This window comes from Pygoscelis adeliae, unplaced genomic scaffold, assembly GCF_000699105.1.
Source record: "Pygoscelis adeliae isolate BGI_AS28 unplaced genomic scaffold, ASM69910v1 Scaffold45, whole genome shotgun sequence".
Classification (NCBI taxonomy): Eukaryota; Metazoa; Chordata; class Aves; order Sphenisciformes; family Spheniscidae; genus Pygoscelis; species Pygoscelis adeliae.
The window spans coordinates 13,058,025-13,081,869 of NW_008825114.1; the positions used below are offsets into that span (position 1 = coordinate 13,058,025).

General features: G+C 40.1%; 1 protein-coding gene across 1 annotated transcript in view; it reads right to left on the reverse strand.

Moving 5' to 3' along the window:
• Positions 1–17,845, reverse strand: part of SLC28A3 (solute carrier family 28 (concentrative nucleoside transporter), member 3) — a 38,782-nt gene extending 20,937 nt beyond the window's left edge. The window contains exons 1-7 of the mRNA XM_009328192.1: positions 17,735–17,845; positions 13,931–14,013; positions 10,127–10,218; positions 8,551–8,740; positions 6,105–6,249; positions 4,326–4,439; positions 2,763–2,840 (exon numbers count right to left, since the gene is read on the reverse strand). Of these exons, the coding sequence (XP_009326467.1) occupies positions 2,763–2,840; positions 4,326–4,439; positions 6,105–6,249; positions 8,551–8,740; positions 10,127–10,218; positions 13,931–14,013; positions 17,735–17,845 (813 nt within the window). The remainder of the gene's footprint in view (positions 1–2,762; positions 2,841–4,325; positions 4,440–6,104; positions 6,250–8,550; positions 8,741–10,126; positions 10,219–13,930; positions 14,014–17,734) is intronic.
• Positions 17,846–23,845: the final 6,000 nt, after the last annotated feature.

The following is a 23,845-nucleotide window of genomic DNA, read 5'->3' on the forward strand; positions in this document are numbered from 1 at the left end:
TATTTGTAAAAACTTTTTTTGTTGTCTTTAACGACAGCGGCCAGGTTGCGTTCTAGCTGGGCTTTTGCCTTTCTCATTTCCTCTCTGCACGACCTAACGAGATCCCTGTACTCTTCTTGAGTCGCCTGCCCCTTCTTCCACAAGCGGTAAACTCTCCTTTTTTTCCTGAGTCCCAGCAAAAGCTCCCCGTTCAGCCAGGCCGGTCGTCTTCCCTGCCCGTTCTTCTTGCGGCGTACAGGGACAGCCTGCTCCTGCGCCTTTAAGACTTCCTTCTTGAAGATCGTCCAGCCTTCCTGGACCCCTTTGCCCTTCAGGACTGTCTCCCAAGGGACTCTCTCAACCAGCGTCCTGAACAGGTCAAAGTCCGCCCTCCGGAAGTCCATGGTTGCAGTTTTGCTGCCTCCCCTCCTTACTTCTATGTTCCTTTAAAGGAGAAATTGCTATTGATGTTTAAGGAACATCCTGGCTTCAGACACTCCTAAAGCCTGACCTTCAAAACAAAGCCTTTGTCAGGGAGTCGTAATCCTCCTGGCATAGAAGGGAAGCTACTGATGTTAACAGAAGTCTAACTTCCTGCTTGCTCAAAGCAAACTTTGCCTTTCGTAGTCAACAGGATAGATGACTTAGTACTAAGAGTTTTTTTCCAACTACCTAAGTACTTGGGTGTGCTTGCTTATATGGGCAAGTGTTTTTTTCAGAACTCTGAAACTCTGCATCTGCCTACACAAATACGCATTTAAAATAACCCAGTTTATGCATGCAAATGCATGTATTTATGACTAATTAGTGCTTCCAAGACTATGTGCTCAAAGGCTGTAGTGGGACGGGTCAGAACATGCAGGGGGTGCATGCAAGGGATGTGTCTGCTCTGGTAACTGTGTCCATCTGAGTTAGCAGGAAACTGAGGTGTCCCTGCATACTGCTAAGGATGCGGTATGGATACCATTGGGCTCTGACTAAACTCTGCGAAGACATACCCTATCACTTGTCTACTCTCTCTCAACAGCTAAGCCGAGATTGAGACATTTCTCTTTTGGAGGGCACTTTGAAATATCTTGGGGCAAGATTTGGACAGCTCAGCACTACCTGCAAACATCATAAAATATTTGAAAGACACAAAAAAGCACTTTTGGCCATCTTGATCTCTAAATAAACGACAAGTGTTTCAAGAGAGAATAGGCAGGCTGTCACTGACGTTGGAAAAGAAAAATCTCTTTCTACAGGAGGAGCAGATGGAGCATGTTTTGGTGTTGCTGTGCACTTGTCTGCCACTCTGTTTACCCTGTATATACCTATACCAAGACATATGCAGCTCTGAAAATCAGCTCACGGGTTTTGCCTTCTTGTTTTTCAGTGTGAAAATAACCTACTTGTCCCTGTCATCCTCTTCTAGAAATTTCACATCTTTTGCCAGCTTATCTCATAGAATAAGGCTGACTTTTGACTGTCTTGTCCTTAGTTATGGCTTTAGTCAGCAAAGTAATTTGCATCACCGCTGAGGCATTAAAAAAATCACTTTGAAAAAATCATATTCATAAGGCATTGTGGAAAAACACAGGAAAAATAACATTGGGGGTAGGAATTAAACCATTTCACCCCCAAAATATGTAATTTTGAATGCAAAATGTCATTTGAGTGCTCAGTAGAGTAAAGGTGAGAGGAGACTGGAAAGTGAAACAAAAGGAAAGTACAAAAATACTGCAATTAAAATATAATTTATATTTCTTTCTGAAATGCTTCATTTTTTTCCCCTCTAAGATGTTCTGACTATGACAGTTGGACTTGATGATCTTAGAGGTCTCTTCCAACCTTAATTACTCTATGATTCTATTCTTAGTAGCAGCATATTTTACAGGTAGCATCTTCTTTCTTAAGTAGTGAAAGAGCTAAATGTAAAGAATATCCAGTTTGGAATATCACCTCCAGAAAAAAAGAAGATAAAAGGTGTGTAAGTCCATGGTCAGGTGTCTGAAATACCAGACAGAAGAATGGTCTCTGAGAAAGTCCTGATAAATTTCTCATGGATGTTTTGGGGGATTTTTTTTGCTTTATATGTTCTTGAATCCAACCTAAGCAGGTATTATAGCATGGGGTAAGTGTGGGAGCAAAACCAGAGAGGATGCTGGTACAGGTTAGAGACCACAGAGCACATAAGCTGTATTCCAGCAGTTTCCCAACAAGGTCTCCTAAAGGAGAGCTGGGAAATCTCACTGGGATCTTATTAATGTAATAATAATGTAATGTAATTCTTCCTGCTTATGCATGGGCAGCTTCTACCTCTTCTACCTGGTATAAGTATACATCTAGGCTTTCCACTTATACAGGGACAATGTCTGTGAGGCAGTGGTTTGCACAGCAATTTAGGATAGACCAGCATAGCATGATATAGCACCTTTACTTGTGGAGAGGTGGGGAAGATAGTCTGGAGGTAATATTTCTTACAGGGACCAGGTAGGAGCCTTTTAACTTATTCCTTGTAGAAATGTATCCCAAAGTTCTGTCTACTTGTAATATATGTTGTTATAATTAGCCCAAATAAGTTTAACCTAACTCAGTGTATGGCAGTAAATCAAGGGCTTTATGTGGCGCTTCGAAATTTTCTGTTTGGAGTGTCACACAGTAAGGAATAGTTCACCTCTTAGCTGATTTCTCTGGTGAGTGCACTGGTATCACAAGACATACAAACAATTTATTTCCCAGCCATACTGTTCCTTTTTCTGTTGTCTATCTGCCACATACAGTATATATAAAACCTGTCTTACCTTAAAAGCAAAGAAATGATCTGTATATTTCTCACCGAACACAAACTTAGCACCTGTGTCAGAGTACTCCAGAAAAGTCTAGGGACAGAAAGCAAAGAAAGTTAGCCATAAGCTCTGGGTCCCTGCCAAAACTAAGCAAATACTGCTAGTTGTCTGCAGAGATCTGGTGAGGTCCAAGGAGCTTGTGCTTTGCTCTGTATGGGTCCAGGCTTCACTGACTGTGTCAGGCTAAACCGAGGGTCTCTGCTTTGCCCTGCCAAGAGGGCACGCTGCTTCAGAGTATGTAGATAAACAGCAAGGGCATAGGGCACATTTTCCTGCAGTACCCAACACGATAAAGGCCATAAGCTATACTAAAAGAAAAAATTATTTTTTAATCCCGATACTGTGGTGCATTTCTACACTCCCTCTCATGCTAATAAGTGCAATAAACAATACAGTTTAAAATGGATATTTAATGGCTGAAGTAATGAGTTTTGAAAGGAGTAGCCAAAAGCTAGCCTAAAAAAAATCTTCTACTTTTTAATTCTGATATAGTGGTGCATTTTTATACTCCTGATGCCAACATATGCAATTAATGTTACAGTTTAAAATGGAGATGTAATAGCTAGAGTAATGAGTTATGACAGGAGTGACCGTAAGCCATACGGAGCTAACGAAAGGGGGCACCAGACCCACTCCAGTTGGAGACGAAAGGGGAGACTGAGAACCTGGTGACAAAACCCAGATGACTCCCACTGCTTGCAGATTAGCAGACAGAGAGACGTCAGACCTGTGTTTTCGCTCCCGCGCAGAGACAGTACATTCTGCACTGTCTTGTTTTAAATGTGCTTAATTATCCTTACTGTGAAGAACAGCTGTGTGAATAGTATCCCTGGGGTGAAAAGTCTGAATGTCCTTTGGTGGGTACTCTCTGATCTGCATTTTGGATTTCTCTTATTTATTACTTTACAGTAATGGACTTTTTAAAAAAACCTTTGTGCCTGCAGACTGCCTGTGGGGACAACCCACAGACGGATCCCGTCCCCCCTCTAGAGATCCTTTGCTGCTTGCAGCTGTGGATTTTGCCACCTGTAGTTGAATTCATTTTCTTGTATGTTGTGAGAGCTATGAAATGCCCCTGGGGCCAGGACTGTGGCTACTCTGAAGACAACAGTGGTTCTGCCTTGCTAAATCCCAAGGCTTTTCAGTGTATCAGGTTTATTGCAAGGATGCTTTGGAGTTGGGTCAGGTGTAAGAGTTTCTATGCGTGCCCTGGCACAATAGTGGTTTTGTGTTTGGAGGGTGCAAGTTATAATTTCAGCCCAAGGATGGTAAAGCCATTAGGAAACAGGGTCACTCTGGCCATTACTCATCAGCCTGTCCCACATGGTTATGTATTAACTGGACAAAAAAGAAATGAGAAGGTTGAATTCAGGTAGTCAATTACCTTTCTAAGAACCCGGTTTTTCTCAAGAGGGGAAAACATCCGGTGGCAAACAGACCCTTGAATTGCCTGGCTGTTATGTAAGAGTCTCAAGACAGAAAATTATATAAAAACCAAATTTTTGCCCAGTAGCTTACCTGGATCTGAGTGCCTAGCCAGTTAAACACATCAAACCCCACTTTGGTCCTCAGAATAAGAAGCCCAAGAATAAACTGCATTCCTATTCCTGAAAATACTGGTCTCCAAGTAACCTAGATGGACAGAAAAATAAAAATAATTTTATATTCTTATTTAAATAAATAATAATTTACTTTAGTTGTTTGTTAAAATAATGTAAGGCGATTGTCTGACTATACTACAGGAAAGGAGCAGCTGCCAAAACAGATTGTAGGGGACTTGGAGTGTGAATCACCTCTCCTAATTTGAGAACTCTGCAAGGTGGATGTCTCCATCTGAGGTAGCTGCTGAAAGCCTGGCTAGGTAAGTATGGACGTGCCCATTTCACCATTACAAACTGCAAGTAATCAAGTAGTAGGAAAAGGAGAGATAGTTCTTCCTGTGCTACAGTTTATAGATGAAATAGACGTACATGAGGGCAACAGACATGATTCTTTTTTTTTTTTTTTTAAACTGGAATGGAAACATCAAAAACGAAGTAACGAAGCATGCAGATTCTTCACATATCTGGACTAGGAATAAGGAGATTTTGCTACAGGTTTTTTTTGTGTGCTTGGGTAATTTCAACTCTGTTTCTGTTCCCCAGCTTTAAAGAGCTTTGATACTTGAGAACTACTCACAGTTAGGTATTGCAATTTGTACGACATAAAGGCAGTTGTAGGAAAAACTGTGGTTGCCTGTGACCAGTCTCTCTTCACTACACTGCAGATTTCTGCTCTGCTGCCTCAGAAAACATCTTTGTTTTGTGAAAATTGAATCTGATTATTTACAAGACAAAGAGCTGAGATGGCACTCTCTAATTTATTCAGATGATATTTGAATAACACAAGCCAATTAGGTGTAATGAGGACCCATGGGAGAGCACAATGCATTTGGAATACATGAGTTTTCACCTCAGTTGGAGACAGCACCATATGCAAAGGATGGGGAGTGGCAGGTCCATTAGTCCCTGCTGAGGGGACTTCTTCTCTTAGGAAAGCCTCAGCACTGATGCAAGAGTGTTGAAAAAATGTTGGTGAAACTTGGTGACCTGGACAAAGGATTAATATATGACTGATGAAAACATGCACTGCATGCTAGGCATGCACACAGGGGTAAAAGCTGAGGTGGGAGTTGTGGTGGCTGAAGTAACCCCTTTGTAATATCACAGCAGTACAGAGTGGACATCTCAGCTGGAAAATTAAAATAAATGGCATTGACAAGCCTATGGGAATGGGTTAGTGAAAAGTGAGGACCTCAGCTTGGCCTCAGCTGCTGCATTTGCAGTGGGAATCAAACTTGTGAGGGATTAAAAGCTACACGAGGGAAGCACGCCTCCAGTTCCATGTGATTTGTGCTGTTGTGATGACAGTGTCCTCAAATAAGTGCCTGTGATGTCCTGAGGACTGCGGTGAGACTCCTGTGGGTGGAAAGCATGGAGCAGGCCTGCCTCAGCTTGCACTGATGCTCCAGGAGCAAATGTGTTCCAATCTGCATCAGGGCTGGAACAAAGGATGCACAGTGGCCTCCCAAAATAGTGAGAGCCAGATGCTGGTACAGCCCCACACATGCTCCCCAAGATGTCAGAGCAAAATTACTTTCCTCAGAAATGAAATACATCACTGGCTTTTGGCAAGCCTGAATTTTGATGTTCATGGGTTTCTGTTACTCTTACTAAACTTGGTGCTAGGGTAGGGGAATAGCTTTTGAGACATTGAACAAAACCCCCCCAAAAGATCCAACATGGACTAAATACTCACTCTGGTTGGGTATTTGGAAAAAATAAACGTCAAGAGAACATACATCACAAGCCCACCAAAGGAGATCAGCTGGCAGGATCCCTGTTTTGCTGTGTCAAAGATGAGCCAGCAGATGATAGTTATAATAAGAGCTGCACACAACACCCTAGGAAAAAAAAAGTGTCAAGTATGACATCCTGAAGAAGACCAGGTATTCCTTCCCCTTCCCCTCCCCACAACATTTACAACTCTGTCTGTGAGTGAACTCTCTGAGCAATGTATTAAGCTGAAACGTGTAGCTTTACACAAACGGGAATCTGCCTTTGCTGATGCAACTCTGACAACAACATCCCTTGGTGGCATCCAGAAGAAATGTCCTCCAACCATGTCCCCAAAGTCAGAGTGTGGGGGAAACCCAATAAAGCACGAGTGACTATTTTCTGGGAGTTATTTCTATTAAATGAAGTGTGAGAAGATACCCTCCTTTTTCACTCCATCCTCCTTTTCCTTTCCTGTCTTCTTTATTGAATCTTTTCTTAGCTCTGGGCAAGACAGGCTGTGTTTTTTATGAATTGCAGTATGCTGTTTAACTGGTGGACCTATGAAAAAAACACTACTGAGGAGCAGGTTATAAACTGTTTACTTCTTTGTAACCAGCAGTAGTCTGTTTAGAAAAATAAATTTTAATTACAACAATTTTAGCTATCTCAGAAACAATGACAAAATCTGTGTCCAGTGTTTCTATGGTCCCCACTATCACAGAACTGTATTCAGCTTGCATATTGAAGGTAATTATCACAACAACAGACTGAGAGACAAGGAAATACATCATCCCATTTACAGAGGGGAAAACTAAACATAGTCCCTGTTCTTTAATGTTACTTGTGTCTAACAGTTTTTTAGCTTCCACTGATTTCAGTGGTAGCTAGATACCTAAATTCCATTTTCAGACCTGGATCAAAAATATTGCAGGCCAACTCTACAAAATGGCTTGGCCATTGCAATGCTGAATAATGCTTTCTACACCTGAGAGAATTTCTGTCTCTTGGAGGAATCCGTGATCTACAGTTAAAGACTTAATCTGTGATATGTACGATTTAAGGATTGCAGCCCAGGTAATACAGCACTTACTGCCCCTGGCTTGTTCCATCTGCTTATCAGGGTGCTCCTGTTCTGTTTGCTCCTTCCCCCAAAGAGATCATCTAATGGAGGTACCTGTGTGATACTACTCTCTAATGTGGCTCCTGAGCAGAAGGACCACAGTCTTTATAGCATCTTTCTTAGAAATTCCTACTCCTATGGCAAAACCATTTCAAAATCTTAAGAATAAGCTGGGACATTTTCCTGAGCCCAGAATGACTTCTCCTTAGAGCTCTTTCTCCCTCAGATAGAAGGTGACCTGGCTGAGATAGAAGGCAGCTGGCCGATTTCCTTTTCTTTTTTAATGAGATTTCATTTGGTCTTTTCTTTGGTCTATGAGCTTCCTTTGGCTCCCCATTTTCCCAGGAATAACTTAAATATTCCTGATAACTGCTCAGGAATACTTGGAATAAGTATCTACCAGATCTAAGTATCTACCATTTATCTACCAGATGAAATGTAATTCTAAAGAGCTCTGTGATGCCAATTCTGCATTGAAATGTTGTGGGACTTTTCAGGGTGCTCGTTATGTTTATTCGTCAGTTAAAACTTGACTACTTAAAAGTATGTAGCCAGTATCAGGAGCTATACATATTGGAGACTAAACTTCCACAAAAGTTTGTCCAGAGAGAAATATAATTCTAATAGTTTAACCATGCAGGTATAATTGCACTGCAGGACCCATCCACATCCACCCTTCCCCTATGGAAACATGCTAGCCCTTTCTGAGGAGTAGGCTTCTGCTGCAGCTGAGGTCCATGACTTCCCTGTCATATTTTCTTTTGCAGTTCTCTCCCCACTTTTCTCAGAGTTGACAACTGTTTCCGCCTACAGGCTGTAATGGTGTGTAAAAATCGCTATGGGGATATGTGAACAAGTAGTGTCTAGATAACACAATTCAGTCTTTAGCAGTTTGCATACATTACAGTTGTTAAGATTTTTACGAATCTCACAGCTTGCTGAACAAGTGACAGTGAGGCACTTTCTGGCTTGCAGAATGAATGCAGAAGGTGACAATACACCTGAACTTCTGTGAACATGTTCTCTTGCAACAACAAACCTGTCGTATATCAATTTGAGGTATTTTTTTACACTTTCTGTCAAGATTTTTGATACCTAGCTGCTGTATTGCAATCTTAAAGATGTGCTTGAAATCTATAAACTGGAAAATATTGAATTATTCTGTATGTATTCTTTGATCTTATTGCAATTTGTACGATTGATCCATCTCCCTGTGCTTATGGGGATGTAAACTGAAATAAAATTATGGGGCTAAATTGACTAATGCTTTGTCCTTCTGCATAAATAGGAAGTAATTAATATTTACCATTTCAGCCAAAACCAGTGTTTCTCCAGATAACTTCTTCCAGGGGAAAAGAATGCCGCAATTCTGTCTTCATACTTAGCTATTAAAAAATCCCAGCAGATGAAGAAGATGGCTAGGACAGTGATGATAAAGAGTGGCAAGGCTCTCTGAAAATTCAAGCTGCAGGCTGCAATAACTACCGCCAAGTATGCTGTCACAGAAACAAGAATATACATGTCAGTTAGGTTGGTCTTTTTCAAAACAGAATCAAATCTTAAATTTAAAGGATGGGCTTAAAATCAGGCCTGTGTTTATCTTTTAAGTGCTTTTCTGACTCGGCTTAAATACTGAAAAATTTAGCTTTTATAGGTAGTGTTGTTACTTACGATATGCTTATTGATATGAAAGGTGGCTTTCATCCTGTCAGAGCAGGTTATATGCTTTGGCCAAGCCAAGTTCATATCAAACATGTCAATCACTCGGGAAAATTAAACACATCTACAGAACTGCTTTTTCCTGTGTAAAAACAGAATTAAGAACAATGGGCCTTGTTCCTTCTTTCACAGGAGAATGAGTTTATCCAATAAAACTAGAAGAAACACTTAGAGACATTTGTCAATTGCCTGATTTGATGGCCCTCTCAAGTAATTGGGAAGCTTAGAAGTAGTTTCTTTCATAAAGTAGCTGTGAAATGACTTGTCATTTCGCAGGTTCATTGCTAATACGTGCTGGCCAATGAAATATTCAGTTCTTGTAAATAATAATCTGATTTTGTCTATGGCAAATAAGGAGAAGAACTACTGATTTTTGTAAGGCAACTTGTTTTTTTATGGAATTAATGCATGAAACCCTGACACACCCTTAGAACTCTCTCGTTTTCTTGAGCCAAGATATGTCTGTACTATGACAAAGCAAGATGAGCTGATGCTAGGAGGGCAGGTTATTCAGCACGCAAGCGGCCCTTTTATAGCCACTTCATGGTATGCTGATGCCTATCACACAGGCATATTTTTGGTCTACGTGTTCGCAGTGTTCAAGTAGGAGGATGTCAAAAAGAAACTTGGTGAAGTGGAAGGAAACAAACCAGCCTACTGACTAATTAGGAAAGGGGCAAAGAAGAACATCTGAATAACTTTGCAGTGTGGATATCAAGTGATATGGGTCAGAACAGAAAACTTTCATTTCCAGCCTGCTGACTTAATTTCAGTCCAAGTTGGTGCCTGACTCTTTTTAATGTGATTTCATGGTTTTGGGCAAGTTCCTAAAACTGTAATTTAACGGGCCTCTTGGAGGAGGCTGGTAATGGAGTAGACACAAAGACTGAACTACCCTTTTACCCCAAATGTAATTGCTAGTCAGAGCTGAAACATGCTGGAGAAGCAGTGTAGCAAGGTCTCTGCTTTTGTTAAGTTTGGGAATGAGCAGAGGTTTTGCAATCTGGAGCATTCTCTGGGACTAAATTAACTTTTACCTCCTTTCAAATGCATTCTTTAAGGCAGTCAAGAGTTTTTGTACCAGATAGAAGACAGGCACAGTTTATAATCTCATATAGATAGATAAATAAGGCTTCAGCAACCCTGGGTGTAATATACTGTACCTGTTATTAAAATTCCATAGATCACGTAGTGAATTCTGGTTTTATGTTTCTTGCAAAATTCACAGGCTTTATCATATTTCTTTTCGAAATGCCTAGGAAAATGCAAAAAACAGAACAGAAACTTAAGCTGTAGATAAAAAAGAAGAGTAATTTGCACAGGAAGATCAGGTTAAATTGATCAAAATTTCTCCACTGGAGTATGTTGCACTTGGTATGGGTTAAATTTGGATCCCAAAGTGCCAAAGAAGATCGTGCTGAGATCTGCAGAGCTTTTGGGGGGGACTTCTTTCGTTTGATGTTGGACAACTGAAAAAGAAAATCTGGCAGATATCTAATGGACCAATACATCAACTATCCCATGGGCCGAAGTTAGCAGGTCAATTGGGCTAGCCTCTGAAGCACAGCTCTTCTGTGACGTCTGCCAACAGGGTTAGTGCAAACTGGGTAGGTAGTTGAAGATTCAGTGCCCATTACTAGGCCCACAAAGATTGTTAATATAGCCAGCCCAGCATTGCTATGTGGAGCAGTAGTGTTGCTATAGTTGCGAAGGCCTAAGGCTGCATTTGTGTGTGCAAAATAACCAATATCCATCTAAAACCTTATTACAGTGTGCATAGATGTTTCTGGATATTTGAAAATTTGGTTGTTAATTATGTTAACTTTTCATCTAAGACTCATTAGTTCATAGAAGCTAAAATGATTTGTTATATTTGAATGTTTTATTCTAGTATCTGTTCTTCCAATTATTACATACTTCACTTTTGTTCTTTTCTCATCTCACTAAGGGTAACAGAGTGATTTCATGAGGGAGGCTGAAATTTAGGGAAATAGCAGTTAAGGGAGTTAATTCAACACAGATTTCTGGTGTTAAGTATGTTGGTGATGCGGATGTATTTCAGTTAAAAAAGCTGTAGCTAAATAAACATCCTCATATTGTGCAAGCCGAAAAAGAAACCACAGCTATAGCTCTGTCTTTCTAAAACGATGCCTCACACCCTACAGTCTATAAAGGCAACGTTATATTTAGAGATGCTAATTATCCAGACCATACTTGTTTGGAAACTAGATGCAGCTGGAGTCAGATGCACATGACAATTCAGCACAAATACCCTTCTTTTCGGTACTAAAAAAAAAATCAATTAATTTGAAAGAAATTGGAGAGAAACAAGGAATGTTAACTTAATTCATATCAGCACTCAGAACAGCAGAGCAGGAACTTACTCCTTCACCAGTACAAAGAGTAACAGGGTCTCTGAGAAATCTTGATTGCTTTTGATATTTCAGTTTTAGTTCTGGGAATTCCTGTTGTCTCACAAATCATAGCTCTTTTTTTTTTTTTACTTGTAAGAACATTAGGTTATCTACCCAATCTCAGCAGAGAGATTAGATACAACAGGAGAAGAAAGAAAAGGAGAAATGAGAGACAGATGCATGAATAAACCAGAGTTACTTTATCAAATTTATGGTTCATCCATCAACCAAAAAAAGGAAAAAATATTATCTACTATCTGTTACCACTACTTATGAGTCCTTTGGCATTTAAAATTGTTATTTTAAGATTACAATTCCTAGCAATCTCTTCTTTGCTCTAACATCTCTCTCTCCCTTGTTATTTTACTAATTTAAGTGATTATCACTTTGGTACCAGGATATCTTAAATGTTTAGGCAGATATGTAATAAATGTGCAGCTCTGTTGTGAAAGGTGGCAGAAAAAACATCTTCCTTATGAAATCTGGTTAATTTACTAAGGAAACATTATTTTCTAAAAGCTGATCCTATGGGCTTAAAGTGCAGCATGCTGCTGATGGCTTTTACTTAACCAAAGGTGTTGAAAAAGCAGATATCACTTAAGCACATTTAAAGGAGTACTTTAATGTGAAATATTTTTATATGCCAAAACTATTCTTGCTTGCATTTTGCAACTCAGAAATCCTTTTTCTGGTCTGCATGTACTCTATAAGTGAATGTTGACACCTTGCACATGTAGTGAATCCTTGTTATCAACAGACTGATCTTTCAAAGGGGTTGTGTCTCAGACCACAGGCTATCCAGTACTATCTGTTGAAAGACATCGATGACACATTCAAAATTGAGGCACGCTTTGTGAATGCCCCTTTTGAGCAGATACAAGGAAGACATTAGATCACATTAGTGCCTGCTTTTAGGAGCTAATTTGCAAAAAATGACTTGGTAGAGGTACCATTGCCCTTATCAGGTGCTCAACACAAAAATAAACCTAGACAAAGTAAAAAAAACCGACTACAAAACCGAAGAGCATAGAACAAGCCGTAGCCTGAATGTAATCAGAATAGAGCAGTGCACTTCAGCTTCCAGCCTACAAGGAGCTTTCACTGCTTGAGGCAATGGTACCTGCTGCTGATGGAAGAATAAGGGGACCTAGGGAACAGTAAGCCCTGTGAATTAAACCTTATTTATCCCACGGCTCTCCATGGGAGTACAAATAAACAGGAATGAATAAAAAACACAAAGGCTTCATCTCTGCCTCAGCTCAACCCATCTCTGTGCAGAGATGCCTCTTGTTGAGTGACTCCTGTGGGCCAGAGTTTGGGGGGGAGAGACCCCACTAACCTTGTACAGCCGTTTGCGTGCCAACACTTGCCTGTGCAATTAGCTTACTTCTGGGGAGACGCTGGATGCCTGCCGCTGGAGAGGCTTATCAAACTTGAATGTTTGATCTATCAAATCTCAGCTTTTGTTTTTGCTAGACCAGACCCTAAATGTTTTAAACAAGAAAGTATTTCATGTTATGTACTGCTAAAGGAATGACAAATCTCCAAAGAACAGAGAGGAGAAATGAGAGAATATTTAAGTGACTTCTAAATACATTTGCTAGATTTTTGAAGCAGTATTTTAATATGATGGCATCAGTAAACCTGATCATATTAACAAGTCTTTAAGTTCTGTTTATGTACAACTCGAAAGCATAATTAAAATCTTCACAACTTCTTCTGTATGTAAGTGTATCATTTGTACAGGAATGAGACCTTTCCAAGTAGTCCAATTTGAGTGAGACAAACTCCTATCTAAGATATCCGGCAAGCGAGTTGCTAGAATCTGCTGATAGAAAGACAGGTTCAAAGCTGAAACGGTGCACTGTGTAACAGAATGCAGTCATAGAAATCAGGGGAAAAGTACAGTATGATTTCTATGAAGGTTTATATGAAGTTTCAATATGACAGAAAAACACTAAGACATTAAAACATAATTTTAAGTATTGTATCTTAATTTTTTTAATGTCTTATACAGGGTTTGTAGTTTTCACCAAAAAAACTAATCCTCAAGTAAAATGTAGATGTGTGCTCTCACTGTGTGGTCACTTGGCACCAGTGTTAATGAAGTGTAAAAATTCTGCTCCATCAAATTGGCTTTTTTTACAGCTATTCTTATTTTGCATTTGGGTAAATAGCTATGCAAAATGAAGGACAATAATGAATCTTCAACTTCCTGAAAGAGATCACTGTTTAAGACCTCTCTTTAAAAAATGGTCTTATGGAAATGTTGGAAAAGTACTTAATGTACCAAAAGAAAAAATATCGCTCCTTTAATTTGCAAGGCTTTAGAAGGATAGTTCCACGATCACACGTGTCAGTTGAAAAGTATAATAATTTTAAATACAATGTGTTTCTGTGTTACACAAATGGCTAGGCAATATGAAGGTCTGTGTAGCATAGGAGTATGGCAGTGAAATTTAGAGCTGTCGCTCCAGAAGCAAAAACACTGGCAGCTTATTGCTTAGGCCAGGATGAAATGAGTGGAAAATTTACTCATCCAAAAGACATTACCCTTTCAAGCGTGGTTGCTCATCATCTACTGAATCACGTTTGTTTTCATGCAGATCGCTCTCAATATTGATGTATTCATCCTCCTGGAAAACAGATTGGTGCCAAAGCTGTGAGAGGGGTGCACACTTGTTAAATAAGGTGTGAAAAAACAGATCCCCGCTGGCAGATGGCTGAAGCAGTCCCAAGACTTTCCTGTCTGCACTGAGTGCATGGCTCCATCTCTCCTGTCTGCCACCAACGCTGTGATCAGTATCAGGCAAACCCAGTGGTTAGACTGTGGCTGTGAACTTTCCCAACCCATCCACACCATTTTGAAAGGGAAAATAAAGGAGAAAAAACCCACCAGTGTTACTCAGAGCTGAAGAGGGCCCCATACAGAGTACCACTGCATACATGCCAAAAGGGGAGGGCTGCAGGTAGGGATAGTAGAGCTGCTAATTAGCCAGCTTGCCCAGCACCTCCTGTTGACGACCCCCTGTTTTTGTTGCTTCTCTCTCTGCAGAACTTTAATATGGTGGAAATTTTATGTATGGAGAATGGTTAAAGGGGTGGGGCTTATTGTTGTAAAAATTTAACTAAGCCAATAAATTTATTCTTAAGAAAAGCTGTTGGGAAATGGTAACAGGTAACGATCCTTTAAAGAGAGCTAGCATCCATGGGCTTTGTAGCAGAGACTTGAAATTTGGCCAGGTGACAGCACATTTTCATCAGGAACACACCTTTTTGCCACCTGAATCCACATAAGCCCGGCTGCATTAAAGCTTTTGAACAACCACAGTCTGACCTCCACCATGTTCGAGGACTGTCCTTGAGGAGGCTGGGAGCAGCACAGCCCCCGAAGTTGCTCGGCGCACCTGTGGAGGCTGCTGTGCTCACCCCCTGTTACTTCCCCTGGCCTGGTCCAGAGGGGCAGAGGGAAAGCGCCTGTGCCGTGGGTATGTACCTCCACGCTCGTGGCGGGGCCTGCGGAGGGGACAGCAACTTGGGGCAGGCGACCGTTACCTTCAAAGGCAGCAGCGTGGCCCCTGTGCCACACTCACGCCTCCTTGTTTTAATGCCATGCCAGGGCGGCGTGACTGGTCGCCTGCCCTTGGGCGTCCAGTCAGGACCATGGTGAAGGCAGGCAGTGTTTTCCTGAGCTGGTGGTCATGTCCAACCCTCTCGAGAGGAGCTGGCCTGCTGTGCCAACCACTTGGAGCAGTGGCAGGCTGCAGGTGACTTTAACTTTTTGTTTTGTGTCACCATTATTTGTGCTAACAGCATTCCCCAAACTGCTGCGTGAAGCAAGGCCCACTGCGGACCTTGCCCTGGCCCCTGCCTTCTGTCTGGCTTTCCTGCTGCAGGTGCTGCCAAAAGTCCTGGAAAGCCCTCGGTTGGCTCCTAGTGAGAGACTTGAACCAGCTCAAAGGCAGAATTAACACATGGCCAGTAATTAAAATGGTGTGGAGGAGTATGTATGTAGAAGCTGCTATTTGTTCCCCTAGGAGAAAGCTCAGCGTGACAAGGACAGGACTCTCTGTCCTCTTGATTGCAGTTTTTGGAGGGGTGGTGGGAGTCATGTGGTTCTGTGGAGCTGCACTGTAACTTACATCTGCATTTTTGCTATACTCAATTTCTTTCTGTCTTTGGTCTTGACTGTGAAATAAAGCAAACCTGAAAAATGCAGATGCTGCTGCCTACTAAGTTGCTATTGTTTTGGTAACAGGGAGCACTCTTCTCAGTGGTTGTAGGAGGTGGGCTTCTCACCTGGGGGACTCTGGGTGCTGATAGTATTGAAATATCATTTATTTCTGGGCTTAAATTTGCAGTATGTTGCATGCCAGTCCTTCTCACAGATTTTTGAATCTACATTATAAATCAGGAGTCGATTGGGTCAAAGAGCCATGCTTTCATGTTTGCAGGCACCTGCACTCCCTGTGGCACCATGTCCTCTCTCCTGGTCACAGCTCGAAGCCCATGTCCCACACCTCCTGCCTCCATCCCCACTACCATTCCCAGTGCCCCCCGCTTCAGGTACTGCCCAGGCCAGACTGTGCTCCCCCATTGCTCTCCCCCATGCCACAGTATCCTCCCTGGGCCAGGAGCTTGCCTGGATCATCCACAGCCTAGGCTCTGGCTCTTTGAATTTGTGAAATATACTGTTTGTCTAACCTATTTTTTCTTTTGAGTATTTCAATATAAAAAAGCATCAATCTACATCTTTTCACATTGTCTACAATGCATTTAAATATGCCCAGAATATTATTATGTCGCTATTTTATTGTCACAAATGCTTTCCTACATCTACATTAAAAGGTGTTAAGAAAATCTGAAATCGAAGATCACTTTGTGTCGAACTCTATGCAGACACACAGGAAAAGGGAGAATGGATCCAAACCCCTCTTCTTCTTTTTTCGTGGCCAAACATGACATCAGATCTGGTTCTTGGGCAGTGTTGGCCCTTGCTGAGGCTAACCCAAGGGCTGCATGGAGCACGTGGACTTCTGCCAGCAGGGGCACAGCAAAGTCCATACTCTGCAGAGCCTCAAAATAAACTCTTCTGCCTCAGTCACAGTGTGCCTGAGAAAGTGTCGGTGTGGGTATAAGTATCTCTGCTACACTTGCACAAAGTAGTGACTGAATGCTTCCAGCTGAACCTTTTCAGTGGGAAACTGATTTATTTGATTAAAATCAAGCTTCCATTGACTGCCACTACTTTTCTCCATTTTTCAACAGTTCCAATCAATTCTGAATGTCCTTTTATTCTTTTTGTTTTGACATTTTCTTTTTTGCTGGCTTTTTTGAAGAGGAAGGCATAGGTACTGTCTACCAGCTTCCTCTCCTAAGATCTCAGATCCTGGTCTAGTTCCAGGAATGTATATCAGAACAGTCCAAGTGATCCTTTCCACTACTGTAAATCTGGAATCACTTCAACTTTGAGAGCAGAGGCATTTCTTTAGCAGCATGCCTTTGCTGCCTCTGATCATATGAAAAAAATATTGGAAGATGGAAAAGAATATCCACAGCATCGAGAAACTTCTATTTCTTATGTGCTGCTTCAATACCATCACCAAACTTGGCAAGTAGATATGATTACAACACAAGAAATCACTAGAAGTTTTTAATGGAATTTTTAGAGTAGCAGATTATTTCTGGAATGTGGATGTGAAAATATTAATACATGGCACTGGTAAAATATCTGTGGTTTTTTTTAACCTGACTCTCATGTCTTCATAGTGAGCTACTTACTATGTGAGCTTAAACAAACGTAGTTGAAAGAAGTCAAAATGGATGTGTTTATTATGAAGTCACCTGTATTGTATTCTCCTGTTCTTTCATCAGTTGTACATCAGAGCTGTTGCCTGCAGTTTGTGTTTGTCTGAAATTTCCCCTATTTTGGATGACTAGGTATTTAATAATATGTATGCCATGTCTGACTGGAAGATTGTATCATTAAACCAAATGTTTCCAGCTTCTCTTTTTCCAACGTCTTGGGAGAAAATGCTTCTATATCAACTCCTCATCCATAGTATTCCCTCTGATCACCATTTCTGATGCCTCTTTTGTATCTTGTATGAAGCCATTATGACATTAGAAAACATTTTTCTGAATCCTACATGTCCTCTCAATTTTCTGTGTTTTTTCCTTCATGTATTTCTGAGAACAGAACTCGTTTCCCTGTCAGTTTATGAATTTTAGATCAAATTCAGGCTTTGTTAAAATAGCTGTCTTTGATTTATTACCACAGCCAATTACTGACATTGAATTTGAGGTTTATGAATTTACATAAGGATATTCGAAAGAAAAAAAAAGAAAAAAACATACCTGATTAGTATGTACAGTTTTCTTATTTTGTGAATTCTTGATTCTCTGTGAATTGTCTCTGAGACCTTTTGGATTTATAACATCCACACCTCCGCTGTCGTTCTGGGGCATGACAAGACCAGAAATTCTATCAGTTCAAATCAAAAGCTGAAAGCCTTTCTCATGTGCGGTAAGAACTGATTTATACTCTGATGCCTGTGCTTCCAGGTTTTACTTTACTAGTATGGGAAGCCTGAAACTCAGTGTACGGAGCTCAGGAGTTCAGGTCCCTGCACTATTACACAAAGCTGTGTCGGTCATGGATGACCCTTGGCTAATGTGAATCTGCTGTTTTCTTGACCCAAGTCACTGTCCTCCCAGTGCTGCCCTTTGCCTCAGGACTGGTTCAACAAGTTTACAAAGATCCAGCCCACCAAGGGCAAAATGGCCTACGTGAGCCTTCCCCAGGTTGTTAGTACCTTTGCTCCAGTATATATGCTCCTTATGCATATGCAGTAAATGCATATTTTTTAAAAATACATACTTCTATTGCTCTTGGAATGAAAAACTCAGAGTATCTTTAAAGAGAGAAGTTAGCTTTAGTACATTAACTCTCTGTGGTATACCTTTTATCAGAGTGTACTGAGAGCTGAAGACAGCCATAACCATCTTCACTATTTCTACTTTTTTTTTTTATTCTGAAGCTGAGTTTTCTCATTTCTTAATGTCTTGAAGGGTACGTTATTTCTTTTTAATGATCCTTGAAGGGCTGGTTCTTGTTGAAGACAGCCATAACCACCTTCACTATTTCTACTTTATTTTTTTTATTCTGAAGCTGAGTTTTCTCGTTTCTTAATGTCTTGAAGGGTACATTATTTCTTTTTAATGATCCTTGAAGGGCTGGTTCTTATTGTGGTTTCATAAGAAAGCTGCTTAAACAAAATGTCAGATAACTTACATCCACAATTGATATGAATGATTTATATTTCAGTGGTTTCTTATGGCAGCAGTTATGGTATGGTCATTTCACTGTGTTTTATTGCATGAAGTATCTCATTATTTACATGGTAATAAAACCAGTAAATTAGTATCTACATTTTGTCTTCTAAGAAAATTATCATTTCCAAATGAACAATACAAAATAAGCTTAATCATAGTAAATTATGATAAAGGCAGGAATAAGCAGTACTACTAGACATAAATTAAATTTTGCCGTTTAGTGGAAACATGACCTTAGAAGCAACCAGAACACACTTCAGAAACATATTTTCCTTAAAGATACTCTGCCTCTAAATGTCACAAAAAATCTGTTTCAGTAAAAGTGTTTCTGGAGCCTTGCGTGTCTGGGGGAAGAGGAATGAGTCGCAAGAAGTTGTTGACTCACCTGCTGTGGCCCTGATAAACCAGATGCCGATACCTCAGTTCCCTTCCTTCTAAGAGAAGAGTATCTTTGCATTCCCTTAAGGGGGAGGTATTTCTTTTTCAAAAAGCACCTCTGTTACTCATTTGCCTTCTAACGGTGCTGTCTTAGGAGTTTGCCATGGCCTCCCCTGCAGTCGACAGTGAAAGCCTCTGCTGAATACTTCATGCAGTGCAAAAAAAAATTATCACAAGAAGCAGTGCTTGACTGCAGCATTGTGATATAATATATTAAAAATACTATACAGGACAGCACAGAGAAGTCAAAGCGGTACAGTTCTGTAATTGACACACACAGCTCCCTGGGGATAGTCTTTTTGAAGATTTCTGTACTTGTTGCTGAGCAAGAAAAAGCAGAGATTTCTTAGGACATTTGTCAGCGAACATGTGAAAAAGAGTAAACATGTAAGTTGCTGTCTACAAGCACCAGAAGTACAGAATAATTTGTGTTGGAAGAAACCTCTAGAAGTCACTTTGTCCAACCCACTGCTCAACTGCAATAATTACATAAGAGTTTCATTTATAGAGTAATTAAAATATATGAATGTATGAGTAATGTAACAGAAAACTAGTAAGAGCACCACATGATTGCTGGAACTCTAAATAGCCCACACTGCAGAATGATAGATTTGTGTTATTTTCTGCAAGCATAAAAGGCAGTCATTTCAACTGATCATACCACATTTCTGGCATGTTCCAAATTTAGTAGAAACTGGTTAATTAGTATTGATAACAAGTTTACTTCAGTAAGAGACTACTTCTGTTGACTAAAACAGTCTTTGAATGAGTGCCATGAAGCTGAGTAATTTTCACAGATTTCACAGCTGAGTTTTCAAGTACAACCTCTTCATCTTCCCCTTTATACAGTTTCTTTATTTTGTTTGGTGAAAGTGCATGTTATTTAACCCTGCCCCTTGAAGAATTCTTTTTAATTTCTCGTAAGAATAGCAATATTCAAGTGATATAAAACTGCCTATTCCATTTTTCTGTTTGCTTAGAATCTTTCTGAGTTTGCTGAAGGAACCCCTCACGAAAATGTCAACCTTTCTGTGCTTATCACCTGCTGTTGCAGATTGCTACCTAAGCACCCGGCTCAAGCAGAAAAGCTTCTACCTCATTTGCTCAGTATCCTTTTCTACCTCCCTGGAAATGTCTGCAGAACAAAACGTTGCAACAGAAAATGGGAGTTCAAGCCTTAGGGACTATAGCCAGCACAGCTCTGTTACGAGCACAGGCCAGATCCAGCAATATGCCAAGTCACTTCTGAACCTACTCAATCTGAGTGACGTAAGGAAGCAGGAAGTTAAAACCAAATTAGAGAAGCTTGGTTGGGAAAATTCCCTTTAGGCCACACTTGAAGGATTCCAGAATTGATCCATCTACTTTGAATGTTGACAATATGAAGAGTTATGCAGTTGTGCTTCTGCTTTCACACTCTGCTGTACTTTTAGTGATTGGAATTTCCTGCTTGTGAAATATTTGAAACGGCAAGGGCATGGAGCTGTCTGGTACTTGTAAGTGAAGTGCTCTTTCAATGTTTGTTTAGTTCCCTCTAAATGCGTGGTTCATTTGCCAAGTTTTTTTTTGCATAAGTACATTCTTTGACCTTCCCTCCTCTCTCCCCTGCCTGTCGAGGAAGGACTGGTTTTGCAAAAAGCACATAACTTCTATCGGTTGTGCTTTTAACAACAGCACACGCTCTAGAGTAGATGGTTTTCCGCCCCTGCCAGTTAGTGATGGAAACAGATTGGCTATCAGAGCATCTAGGCAGCTGCTTAAACTGTTTATGGTTTAAGGGTGGGTCATTACAATAGCTTTGGAGATTAGAATCAGGGTACTTAAGGAACTCAGAGGAAACTAGATGCTTCAAAGGCAAATGTTTTAAGTTACTATGTTGGATTTCATTGGATTTCCAATTGCATTCAGTCAGCTCAAATTAAGCCATCTGATTTACAGTTCAAATCAGTGTAATTAAAGACCGTTCATCTAAGTTTTCCCCCATGTACTACACTTCACTAGCCAGAGTGTCATGATTCTGAAGGAGTTAAAATGCATTTTAAGTATTGAGGAAGAATTTTTTCGATCAATAATCATAGCATTCATAAATTCCTATCAAATGATAGAATTCAGTGTACAGGACAGGAGGGATGAATGTTCATTATCCATGTGTTAAACTATAGTAAATGAGCTGTAGAGACAGCAGATAAGAAACTTACTGCCAGATTTAAATTCAACTGGCTAAATCTTCATGAGGTGTTTTGAAATGGGTTGTAAATTAGGCTCATCCACCTCTGAGTATATCAGTGTTTTCTTTAAAAGCTTAAGTCGTCAGCCTTGAGTAGGATGGTTGGATAGTATCCTGAAATGCAGGATAAACAAGTTAAAATGATAGACTGGCACAAACTGGCCATAAAAAAAGAAATAGGAAATCCGTTTTCTCTCGGAGCAAGTAAAATGTATGAGAGGCAGAAAGCAAAATCCAGAAAAACCGAAACAGGAAAAAAAGATGTGCACATTCCTGAGAAGATAACAAGGTGCACATGACTCTTGCTATTACGGCATTCAAAACATCTGTTGATGGCAAGCAGGAACACAATGAGGATGACAAGGACAAGAATCCTAAAAATGGTTTTCACAAGGAATATTTACTTAGCCTGAGAAGAAAAGAGCCTAAAGGTATAACTAACTTCCACTATTTCCTGTAAGAGATGGGGTGGTATGTCACAGTTAAATTTTTTTTTTGAAACAAGCATGCTTTGGAAAGCAAGTTTTGAAAATGTGGAAAAGGACTGTATAATTTCCTGCCTGGATCTGATGGAGTTATGCAGTGCAATGCCTTCATAATTTCCAAGGGAAGTTACAACAACCATGCCCATGAAATTTAAATTCTTAATAGTGCCTATAGTCTTAATTAATGAACCAGACAAGAGTATCTAGGAAGCTGTAGAGAATGGTGATAAACACAGAAATAAATGGCATTTTTTAGGATATGTTATAAGCTTGTTTGAATGTAATGGAGTATGAAAGCTGCATATGTTATAGCAGTATCAATGTCCTTATGTAGAATGAGTAAAAAGCAGAATTTTAAAGGGGATCCTTCCTCAAGTCAACTTCTTAAGAGTTTGGTGTGCTCTGCTACAGAAACAGGTACCGACTGCTTAATGCATCATAACCCTGACCATAGGAGGCCAGTGAACAATAAATATTTATTAGATATTATCTTCCCTTTGCATTGTGTTTATTTTATGTTTACCTCTGTGTTCCTTTTAAAAGTCAGGGAGTTTTTTGGTCCCATCTATGACTCCTTTTTATGAGCTAGCTCTTACAATTCCTTGAAGAGTAAGTGTGACTTGTTTAATGTCATCATTAGCAGAGATCTGAATCATCAGAACAGATTAGGTAAAACCTTTGCCTCTTAAATGAGGCCTAAACACTAGCTAGGTAAATCCAATCTCAGTTTTAAGGTTACTACTAGTGTTGCAGGGTTTCTGAGAAGGAAATTCTGTGGGCAACTGTAGTGATCCTCCAGCCAGTGCCATCAGAGAGAGATGAGAAATGCAAGAGACTCAGTAGTGTTTCTATACATTGTGTGTGACATTATTGTAGATATAGATACAGAACGTATTACATTGGCATGTAGACACTTAACATGAACAATCTTCTGGATAGCGATGAGACTATGAGGATAATGATTTAGGTTCCTTAAATTGCATGACATATTTAAGGGGGGGGAAAAATATTAAAAACCTCAGTGTCCCAGTATAAACAATGTGGCAATCTGTTGATTCTAGCTACGAGGTAACATCCAGAGTAGGTAACTTCAGCATGTAGGACTTAACAATTGCATTGGGTTTTTATTAAGGTTACATTGCACTGAAGGGTAGGAGAGTGCTTGGGAAGATTGGCTGTGTGGGTAGAGCTATGTATGTTCTTAAAACCGGTACAAGAAGCTTACTCATTGTAATACACCCAAATGGCTGTTAGTAACTCAGATGTCCCTAATATTGAAAAGAGAGAGAGAATGAGGGACACAGAGGAGCTGTACATTTGGGTTTTGGTGTCTGTTTTCTTTTGAGACCATTTTGAGCTGTTAATGAGATAAAAAGTTGCTACTGGGTCTCCCAGGTACTGGCATTATCACAAGGCAATAACGCAGGACCGGCAGTTTTCGACGCTATGCCTATGAACAGTTCAAATGGAATCTGCACAGTGTACAAAAGAAGTAGCTGATATTTTGCAGGATCATACTTTTTTAAAAATGTAATTGATGGTGTTAACAGAACTTTATGTTATGTGGATGCATGCCCTCTCTGAAAGTTAACATTGGTTAACTGATTTCTGAGTGTCGGTTGAAAAAGTTTTATGCTTCTGTGATGCAGTGAAAATCCTATCATAGTACAGAAGAATGTGTGTGTTTCAGCCAATATGAAATTGAGAAGAGCTCAAATAGTTACCCCCCTTTGACCATTTGTATGACTAATCAAAAGGCAGATTACTCTATATTACAACCTCTTCAGCCTGTTAGAGTCCCTCCACAACAGAAGGCACAATGCCTCTCATTCTTGACATAATAAAGCTCTGATGTGATCCTTCATGCATTACTTGCTAGCCTTGAGCTGCTTTGTATTACGTTGAGAGCTATTTTCTTGATTTACTAACTTTATAAAACAAACTACTTAACCCAGGTTTACTTTGTCCCTGTCTTATTTTTTC